Here is an 11,026-nt window from a genome sequence, read left to right as displayed (position 1 = left end):
TGATTTCAACTTGTAAGATTTGAAAGTGATGTTTCCTGTAATAAGAATCTACTCAAATATGCTCTCTCATTAAATAAAGCGTCTGCTAAATGAATAATAGAAGGTTCTGTGTCAATTTGATAAATATGAATATACAGATAAATGTTCATATGACTACTTTTAAAAAAAATACAGATTTTTTTCAAAGGCAGATTTCTGTTATCAGGCACTATTCTATGAAGAATGTAATTAAGCAATTTACGTGTACCGGCTTCCTCACAAAACAAACACGTCATGTGAGATATGCATGGCCATTATGTCCATGGCCGTCGAGCGCCCCCTAAAGTAAGATTCGGGGAAATATTGAATAGCTATAAACATTTACAACTTGATCGTTAATAAATTTCCTTATCAATTAAATGTTAAGTTTTCTAAATATTGATATCCTATTATATTCAATGACGCATTAATATAATAATATTATGTATTTGATTCCTGATCTCTATATCCCGCGAGATTTACCTCAGCGTCGAGAGGTTGCGCGATTTGCTCGTCCGCCATCTCTGAGAGCAACCTGAGAAGTGCAGTGCGCCAAGCGGCTTGTCAACAAACCAAAGAGTGAAACTCATTACGGCCGTGTGGAGGCTTAGCGGTGCCTCAGTGTATGTTCCCCGTCTTTGCTCGGAGACGATTTTCATGTGAAAGGAGACAACTGGCGGGGAATAAGACGACATGTCAAATCTCAGCAAAGGAGGCACCAAGAAAGACACCAAGATGAGGATACGAGCCTTTCCTGTGAGTATAATCGGCGGACGGACGCCCAGAGCCGGCGAGTTCATCACTTGATCACCGGGGATTCAAAATGACAGGCCTGTGTGAACAAATCTTTATACATGGTTTGTGTTTGCTCACGAATCTCTCGAAATTAAATGACCACCTTGAGAAAAACCTTGAGTTTATATCATGGTGCAGTCACAGTGCCAGTTGCTTGTGTTGCTTTTATAGTTTCTAACAATTTACTTGAGCCTGTTAACGTTAGCTGCCCAACCCGTTCAAAGCAGCAGATAATCACAGAGAAATGCGTAATGACGCACTTTTTCATCGCAGTTATCTGTAATTAAAGTAAAACGTGCCATCAGCAATAGTTAGTAATGTGTGTTTTTTTTCAGTCAAATGGCCTTAATCAACATTATTTGTAGTAATACCGTTGTGGAAGTTTGATCGTTTCTCGTGACTTTTTGCGTCTTTACATGTCCTGTTTAAATGTTTTACGTCACGCATGGCCACGGCGTCTTTGTATGTGACGTCACGTCACACTCGTTTTTGCATTTTAATAAGTTAAAAACTGGTTCGTAAGAATAAAGTTAATAACACGTTGCCTACTTGTTTTGGGATATTCCCATTGTCTAAAATGTACTTTGTTGGCCAAAGCTTATTTGGGGCAGCTTCTAAAATGCATCTTCTTGGTGTGGACCATGATACCGATATACATGACATTTGCATCTGCAGCACTTTGTGACAGAACATTGCTTTCAATGCTTAGAAATCATTCTGAAATGCTTTTTCACCTTCATTCATAGCCTTAATAATGCAGACTGTTACTGAGTATTTTACACAATAACAGGAAAATAATAAGAAGTAGTGCAAATAGCAAGAAACACCAGTAGGTATAATACAGTAAACCCGAGTGTGATCAGTTTCACACAGACGAGTAACCACGGGTGACGTTCAGCGCTTTAACTATTGCCATGTCTCAGTAGCGTTTGACTAGCACAAAGTGTCGAAATGCTTTGAAGTGTATTACTTGCTTTATAAGCCTTACACATTTTTGTGAGATGTTGGGGTTGAAAAGTGTGCTGTCTTGCATATAAATGCTGTCGGTTGTTATTTTGCAACAATGTGGTGTTTTTATGGAACACCTTTTTCACCTGAATGGTTTTCTTTCTCTCACAGATGACCATGGATGAAAAATATGTCAACAACATCTGGGATCTCTTGAAAAATGCCATCCAGGAGATCCAGAGAAAGAACAACAGTGGGCTTAGCTTCGAGGAGCTCTACAGGAATGCCTACACCATGGTACTGCACAAACATGGAGAGAAGCTCTACACGGGACTGAGGGAAGTGGTTACTGAACATCTCATCAACAAAGTAAGCGCTTACTGAAGATGAAAAAGATAAATAAGAGTTAGGTTTTCGCAGGGTGTACTGACTTTTGTCATCCTCTCAAAGGTACGAGAGGATGTACTGAACTCCCTCAATAACAACTTTTTGCAAACACTGAATCAAGCCTGGAATGACCACCAGACTGCTATGGTGATGATCAGAGACATCTTGATGTACATGGTGGGTGCTTGTAGAATGCGTCAAGTGTTGGTTTGTCTTGGTGTTTTGTGGTTGGTTGGTGTGTGTAATCTCCTCTTTCTTTTCCTACCCCTCTTCCCTTAGGACCGGGTGTATGTACAGCAGAATAATGTCGAGAACGTCTATAACCTGGGTCTCATCATCTTCAGAGACCAGGTGGTTCGTTACGGTTGCATCCGGGACCATCTTAGACAGACTCTGCTAGACATGATCGCCCGTGAGAGGAAAGGCGAGGTAGTGGACAGGTAGGTTTCTTGTTGTAAGCACACACATAGTCGCAATGCTTGTAGGGCAGCGGTTTTCAATCCAGCTTGACAATAAAAAGTCAAAGTTTATCAATACTGTGATAGTTACACTGTTTCACATTTATAAAGTCAATGCCATTGTTGATATATTAAGCCATACATCTCTCTATACCCATAGTTCCCTTTAACAATGGTTGCTTATTGCTACTGTCTAATGTAATACCAGTTTGATAAAACAACTGCGTGTATGTCACAAATCAAGGGTACACCGAAACCTTATTTCAAATGAAATTTCTTAAAAGTACTGCTGCTGCATAACCCTTTGCAGAGCACTTCTTGGTGCGCTTCTTTTTACATAAACACAGCAGAACATCCGTCGTCTTGTTTTGCTTGCTTTGCTGTCTCGTCTTTCACTGAGCGAACGCTAAAAGAATTAAAGAATAACCTCCTCGGTTATGTCCGTTTTGTACAGATGCGATCCAGCTTCTCTCCTGCTGACTAAACTTTCTTCTTCCCGCTGAAGTTGGCGGGTTTGCATGACGTTTGGTCCAGACACGTGTGTTTAGGGCGGGTATTTAGAGAAGCGCTGCCGTGTTACCGGCCTGACAGTTGCAACGCGTCTTGATTTTGTCCCCGTAGCTGGAGGTCTGCGGCTATTGGCTCGGCCCGGCATGACGAAAGCCCTGGCTCGCACTGGCCCCCCATAGAAAAGCGGCACATATTCAAACGTGCACTGCTCCAAAGCCATACTGTAGACAGATATACAGTTTGCAAATGACGCTTCTAGTGGACAGTGATTTCAAGCAGTCCTAAAAAAGGACAGCAAAGATAAGTTATTGGAGTGGCCGTCACAAAGCCCTAAACCTCAGTCTGATAGAAAATCTGTGAACAGCAAGTGTACAGTTCATAATACAGAAATTGATTAGTTATTGACAAATAATTCACTATGATAAATTATTGTTGTGTCTTATAATTTTATGGATCACTCATAAGTCATCAGCTTCCATAGTAAGAATTGTAAAAGTCTTTACCTTGATATAGGGGAGCCATCCGTAACGCTTGTCAGATGTTGATGATTTTGGGCTTGGAAGGGCGTTCGGTTTATGAAGAGGACTTTGAGGCCCCATTCTTAGAAATGTCTGCCGAGTTCTTCCAGGTTTGTAAAGCTAAATTACAAAATATCTATACTTAACGTTCAATTACTTTGAATAATCAAACTGTAACTACAGCACAGAGTGTATTTCAGCAAGTGAATGAAAAGAATAGTTCACCCAAAATGAGATTTACTGAAATTCATCTTTTGTGTTTCATGGAAAACAAAGTCACTTTGTCCGTTCGGCTTAAAACCATATGAGAGTGACTAAATAATGACCTTTATTTTAACCTTGATGATCCGTTTCTATAAAAAAGTATGCGTATGTGTAATTCTTCTTGAGCTCTTGTTCTCGATGTCATGTGTTGTCTTGTTTATTTCTCGTGATCAGATGGAGAGTCAGACGTTTTTAGCGGAGAACAGTGCGAGCGTGTACATAAAAAAAGTGGAGGCGCGGATAAATGAGGAGATTGAACGAGTGATACACTGCCTGGATAAATCCACAGAGGAGCCGATTGTGAAGGTGGTGGAGAGAGAACTCATCTCTAAGCACATGAAGACCATCGTAGAGATGGAAAATTCTGGCCTGGTGCACATGCTCAAGAATGGAAAGACAGAAGGTGCACTATTCAGATTCATAACAACGTCCTAGGTTATTCAAATCATTTAACATTGGTGGTACTGTGTTGTAGCTTAGTAATTAAGGAACCTCAGTTTGGATAGCTAAAGCTATAATAAATATAAATAAAGTCAAGTAGGTTGTGGCCAAAAACTTGACGTTGGTTCCGCAACTTCTCAAACCGGAGATGCACTTCTTACCTCGACTGATTTTCCAACCAGGTCTCCTCTCTTAATTTGATCTGTTCTCATTTAAAGTGCATTTTGTAAATCTTATATGACGTAGTTAATGCTCTTCTGTGTGTGTGTGTGTGTTTGTGCACCCAGATCTAGCCTGCATGTACAAATTGTTCAGTAGGGTGCCAAACGGCCTGAAGACAATGTGCGAATGTATGAGCTCTTATCTACGAGAGCAGGGAAAAGCTTTGGTGTCCGAGGAAGGAGAGGGGAAGAACCCAGTCGATTACATCCAGGTACCAGAATAAAAAAATGACACCCCCTTAAAGAGAATACACCAGATGGTGAAAGACCTTCAAAGCCATTAAAACCTTTTTTCCTATCCTTAATCCTTCATCTACTTTTCCTTGTTTTAGGGTCTCCTGGATCTCAAGTCAAGGTTCGATCGCTTCCTTCAAGAATCCTTTAACAACGACCGCTTGTTCAAGCAGACTATTGCAGGGGACTTTGAGTATTTTCTGAACCTCAACTCGCGCTCACCCGAGTATCTCTCGCTATTTATAGATGACAAGCTAAAGAAAGGAGTTAAAGGAGTAAGTCACTATCTGCATTCCTTCATTTACTGGACATTGACTATCGTCACATAAAAAACGAACAAAATGCAAATCTTGCTTCGAGCCGTTATGGACCTTGCTGCTCTGAGCTGTATTTTCAGTGCGAGCGGTATTTATGTTTCTAAAACTGTGAGGCGTAGGGATCGAATAAATCTCGGGAGACATTAGGGACTTGGGATGTAACAATATTATGGATATCATGCTATCGCAATGGCAAAAATGTCTCAATATTATCGTGGTCACATGACTGTATGAAACGATAGGTCTTCCGGGCCTAACATAGAGAATGTTTGAAAAAGAATAGTTGTTACCTTTGTCAAGGTCCATCTGGTGCAATTATTTTATTTTATAAAATAAACTAAATAATATTAGGTCATTTGACCCATCTCATACTTTAACTCACGCCGCTAAGCAACAGTTATGATTAGAGGATAAAGAAAGGAGGCCGTTTATGGCACGTTTCCAAGTCATCATTTGTCATGCAAAACAGCGCAATAAATACCGTACCGTGGACTTTAAACCGAGGTATTACCGTACAGTGAGATTTTGAAAGTTGCATCCCTATTAGGGACTTTTTAGATTTTTAGCCCATTATTAAAAGATGTTAAATTTTGTGTACATTATTACAAGTTACATATATGAAAGGACATTTGGACAGGGTTAGTTCACTTGAAAAGGAGGTTTTTAATGAATTGTTTTGTTTTTTCTGTTTACAATGGAAGTTGGGAGTTACATTTGTCAAGAATTATTTAAAACTATAAATCGCGGTGGTGTTTTCTTCCAAAGTGGGATGTATATGGGTTGACAAATGAATGTGTAAATGTGACCTATGGTGTGACGGCAAACAAAAACTAACAATGAAGATAAATCTCTCCTATGATATGTCGTAAGTATAAATATAAAATATGATATTATTAACAGTTTGAGAAACGGCGGTTTCTCAAACTGTTAATAATATCATATTTTCAAATGTGATATTTTCCGTGTGAGCTCCTTTTGTAAACTACATAATAAAAAAACATTGTATCTTGACATGAATTTTCTAGCGTATCATTTTTTCATGTTTTATTAAAGCTGACAGAGCAGGAGGTGGAGTCCATCTTGGATAAGGCCATGGTTCTGTTCAGGTTTATGCAAGAGAAGGATGTGTTTGAGCGCTACTACAAGCAGCACCTCGCCCGAAGACTTCTCACCAACAAGAGCGTCTCTGACGACTCGGAGAAAAACATGATCTCAAAGCTAAAGGCAGGAGCAACTTCTGTACACAATGAAGGGGGAATCGGTGCGCTCACAATGATGTTTGTTTCCAGCTAACGGGTTTGTCTTTCTCTTTCCACAGACAGAATGTGGCTGTCAGTTCACATCTAAACTGGAAGGAATGTTCAGGGACATGAGCATATCTAACACAACCATGGATGAGTTTCGCCAACACCTTACAACAACAGGGGTAAAAGAAACGGGTAGAAATCACATGCTCTCTGTGGCATTACAGCCTGGTCTGACTCTTAGCGATTTGACATCTTTGTACTTCTTTTAAAAGGTGTCTTTAGGTGGTGTTGACCTCACAGTGAGGGTCCTAACGACAGGATACTGGCCCACGCAGTCGGCAACTCCCAAATGTAACATTCCTCCTTCACCGAGACATGCGTTCGAGGTCTTTAGAAGGTGTTTATGTGTTATGTTTTGTAGCATTTCTTCTTGTTGGCGTGGTTTTCGATTGCGGGTGTTTTGTAGGTGTTTGTTTTTGCGTTCGGTAAACTGTTCTGTCGGCTGTTTCGATGCAGGTTTTATTTGGCCAAACACAGCGGCAGGCAGCTCACATTACAGCATCACATGGGCTCCGCAGACCTCAATGCCACATTTTATGGGCCAATCAAAAAGGTGTATACACCTATGACATGCTGTCACAAATAAAATGATGCTAAAACTAGACACTTTTACCCTCATCCTGGTTTCTTTTCTCTACAGGAGGATGGGTCAGATATGGTGGGTGGAGCTCAGGTTACAGGCTCTAATGCAAGGAAGCACATTCTGCAGGTTTCCACATTCCAGATGACAATCCTCATGCTCTTCAACAACAGAGAGAAATCCACATTTGAGGTACAGTACTTATATTTACTGTCATGAAGCCTAAAATGGATTAGATTGTTGGTAAAACTGTGTGATGCAAGTAAACCTTTTGAATCCATTCTTTCTCAGGAAATTCAGCAAGAGACAGATATCCCAGAAAGAGAGCTTGTGCGGGCACTACAATCTCTGGCCTGCGGAAAGCCAACACAGCGAGTCCTCACTAAAGAGCCTAAATCGAAAGAGATTGAGAATGGCCATGTGTTCACTGTCAATGATCAGTTCACCTCCAGACTGCACAGAGTCAAGATTCAAACAGGTAACGCCATCTTTTTTAAATGTGGTACCTATATAGTACCGTCATTTAAATAGCTGGCCAAGGATAGGGATCACGTCTGCATTTCCTAAGCAATCTAAGAGAATCTTGTGTTGTCAGGGTTTTTCCTGGCTCAAAATGAGGCGGAGGCGGTGCCATGCTTATCTTGTACACACACGCACGTGTAGGCCTACTGTACCTTTAAGTGGCTTAACCAAACACTTTACATATTATTAAAAAACACATAAAAATGAGATGAAAATGACAATTATTAAGTGATATAAAACATTTCTTTTATTCAACCAAACAGAAATGTTTTTAAATCAAATAAAGCTTTTTATCCTTTTCAACTAACCCTTTAGCCCACAATAGCCAACTAAATTAACCAGTCTTACTAAATTTGCAAAGCTCATTCACATCCTGCGTTCTCTTGTGGTTTACTGAGCATTGAATGATTCGCTAATTTTTTGTATTCGCTAGTGACTGAAAAGTTTCAACAGTTTAAACGCATCGGTTCAAAGGAGTCATTTGTTTGCGAGTCGTTCTGTGCGTTCATACTGGCGAACACGCTGTGTACAGTATAACGCTGATTCAACGAGCAAAGTGCACAGCTTAAAACATTGATGAGCCCAGTGTTGTCAGACACTTCTGGCCACTGGTGTTTTTCAGGATTTTGGCACAGAATGATGTACGCCACGTTAATTTAAAAAACCTTTTAAGAAATTGAATGTAATTGGATGCAAAACAAACAATATTCACCTGAAAAGCCGTGAAACACAGCCAATTAAACTCCTATTAGCTCTTGTACTGCAACTCTTCAGCGCCTCACTGGGCTCATAACGAAACAGCGCCTCCTTTGCAGAACAATGCCGCAACTGCAGTAACAAATAACAGTTTGTTGACAGAATGCACGCAGTGTTTTTTGTGAAGACACTCAACATAATTTTGGCGAGACACTGAGTCGGCAAGAAATTCGTAAATTGTAAGCCATCTTCTGGATCTCGGAACCCGTAGGTTGCGCTGTTTCACTTTACATTGATGGATTTAACAGTAAGGTGACCAGACGTGCCTGTTCCCGGGGACACTCTGCCTGCACAGGATTTTGGCTGTTTCTGGGGATGCAGGAATGCAAAATATGTGTTAGGCGTGTCATGTGAACCTATCTGCATCGCGGATCCTGTCAAAAACGTGCCTGGTGCTGACGCGTTGAAGGGGTTTATGATAAAAGAGACGCTTTAGTCACTCAAGTGCCTGTGTTTTGCTCCTACAGTTGCTGCTAAACAGGGAGAGTCAGATCCTGAGAGGAAGGAGACACGACAGAAGGTGGACGATGACAGGAAACACGAGATTGAGGCAGCCATTGTTCGCATCATGAAGTCCAGAAAAAGGATGCAGCACAATGTTCTAGTAGCAGAGGTACAGAGATAAAAAAAAATTCTTGCAATGGCACATAGCTTTTAAAAGAAGATAAATAAATGTTTTTACATGTTTACCAGCTTGCAGCAAAAGGCTGTCTTTGACGAAGATATTCCAGTTTTGTTGGACATTGTATGGAGACATTCGGTCATGTCATGTTACATGTCCTCTTTTTATTTTCAGGTCACCCAGCAGCTAAGGGCACGATTTCTCCCAAGTCCTGTTGTTATTAAAAAGCGTATTGAAGGACTTATCGAGAGAGAATATTTGGCAAGAACACCGGAGGATCGCAAAGTGTACACATATGTAGCATGAACAAAGAGCGCAGTGAAATCTGGCACGAAAGAGCGAGTGAGCGTTTTTGGACTTTGCCACATATTTGACCTGGGACATTATTTTATTTCTTGAGTTTTTTTTTCCTGTTTGTTCGTTTCCTTTTTTGTTTTATTTGTACTGGGGGAAAATAGAATTGTATTAGATTTATGTTGAATTGTTCTTAGCAATTCACACAAGGCCATTCACTGTATCTGGTTCAACTGTAGGCTTTCACAGAAAGTCTCAGTCTCTATAAGAGAATTGAGTTATCGTGTGCTTGCACTCATACCAAGAATCCCAAAACTGTGAATTCAAAGGAATACAGAAGAGATGATTAGCCAACATTTGATGGACGCTAAAGAATATTCATATCGATATGAAATACCTTTACACACTTGTTTTTATGTCTGTGTAAATGTGTTAATGTCTGTAGCACCTTGTTGCTCGTACAGGTTGTCAGACACTTCTGGCCACTGGTGTTTGATTTAGAGCATGCTTTTACTCAACACAGATGGAGTTACACACAGTATATGAAAAGATGGTTTGAAGGTGTTTTTTGTCCGTTTTTTTATCGTTTTTGTCCATGTCTGACCTGGCCAATTGTAGAGGTTGACTAAAAGCTTTTTTAAAGCTCCTCAAATGTAGTTCAAACAGGATTGGGGGTTTGTGTTTTTCAGCATTAAGAAAGAACTTCTGAAGCGTCATATTTCAATGTGTATAAATTGTAAATTACTTATTGTACTCAATGCTGAAGTGAACTGTACAGGGCCTTGTTTTCATCATTAAATGTAGAAAAAGAAAGCAAAAAAATAATAAACAGATTGGCCGTTTTGGGTCAGACTGCCTGTTTTGCTCGGCTCTCGACAAGGAAGCGTCTCTGGGTCGTTTTAAGCAGTGCACTGTGGTGACCTGCTACATTTCAACAAAAATAATAGTTAAACAACGAACAATAATTCTACTTGTCAAAGACTGATTTATAAATGCTGTTCAAGTGTGTTGCTCATTGTTAGCAAATGCATTAATGTAAACAAACAAATGACACAAAATAGATTTTGAGAAGAAATACGGGTTAAAGGTTATGTACTTAAAATATTCAGGTGCTTATTAGATTTCTATTTTTTATTTTGTCACGTGATATCACAATATATCACATAACAGATCTGTCTGTTGAGCTCGACTTTTACAGTATATAACCCACTACATTGCTTCATGTGAACATGATTGGTTATTGCTGTTTTTTTCTTAGAATCTTAATCATAAGACACATGAATGTCAAATAGGATGTAACGAAAGTTCCAGTGACCGGGTTTTAATTAAATAAAAGAAATGTAGCTTTTTTATTTTATGCAACACAAACTTTGGTTGTTTCGGCAAGCAAATTAACCATGGTTTTATCAGTCTAGTACAGTGTTTCCCAACCCTGGTCCTTGGGGCACACCTTCCAGAATGTTTTTGTTCTCTCCCTATGTGAAACACCTGATTGATGAGTTGAATCAGGTGTTTTATATAGGGAGAGATCTAAACACTGGTCTAGTAAAACATGCAAGGCTTTTTTGGTGAAAAAATGCTTAAAGGGATACTTTGGCCCAAAATGAAAATTCTGTCATCATTTACTCACCCTCGAGTTGTTCCAAATCTGTATAAGTGTCTTTGTTCTGATGAACACAGAGAAAGATATTTGGAAGAATGCTTATAACCAAACAGATCTTGCTCCCCGTCGACTTCCATGGTAGGAAAAAATATTTTATCATTTTTTTTGTTCTGTTGAACACAAAAGAAGACATTTTGAAGAATGGAGGACAGCAAACAGTTCTGGGGCACT

The 11,026-nt window shown here is 39.8% G+C and overlaps 1 protein-coding gene across 1 annotated transcript; it reads left to right on the top strand.

Moving 5' to 3' along the window:
- Nucleotides 1–520: 520 nt before the first annotated feature.
- On the top strand, nucleotides 521–10,042 carry cul3b (cullin 3b). Its single transcript, XM_057351958.1, has 16 exons — nucleotides 521–774; nucleotides 1,933–2,130; nucleotides 2,212–2,325; nucleotides 2,428–2,588; nucleotides 3,630–3,744; nucleotides 4,073–4,301; nucleotides 4,627–4,772; nucleotides 4,893–5,069; nucleotides 6,165–6,335; nucleotides 6,430–6,537; nucleotides 6,631–6,755; nucleotides 6,875–6,971; nucleotides 7,059–7,190; nucleotides 7,290–7,476; nucleotides 8,744–8,889; nucleotides 9,073–10,042. Exons 1-16 carry the CDS (start codon nucleotides 712–714, stop codon nucleotides 9,202–9,204), a joined length of 2,301 nt encoding a protein of 766 aa, XP_057207941.1. The 5' UTR covers nucleotides 521–711; the 3' UTR covers nucleotides 9,205–10,042.
- Nucleotides 10,043–11,026: the final 984 nt, after the last annotated feature.

This window comes from Triplophysa rosa, linkage group LG14 (genome assembly GCF_024868665.1).
Source record: "Triplophysa rosa linkage group LG14, Trosa_1v2, whole genome shotgun sequence".
Taxonomy (NCBI): Eukaryota; Metazoa; Chordata; class Actinopteri; order Cypriniformes; family Nemacheilidae; genus Triplophysa; species Triplophysa rosa.
Note: the sequence above shows the minus strand (reverse complement) of the source record. Positions and strands in the feature narration are given on the sequence as shown.

Excerpts from the sequence above, each read along its gene's own strand:
- cul3b (XM_057351958.1), top strand. The coding sequence starts at position 712 with ATGTCAAATCTCAGCAAAGGAGGCACCAAGAAAGACACCAAGATGAGG. Across the intron at positions 6,972-7,058 it reads TTTATGGGCCAATCAAAAAG|GAGGATGGGTCAGATATGGT; the intron begins GTGTATACACCT and ends TTTTCTCTACAG. Across the intron at positions 7,191-7,289 it reads GAGAGAAATCCACATTTGAG|GAAATTCAGCAAGAGACAGA; the intron begins GTACAGTACTTA and ends ATTCTTTCTCAG.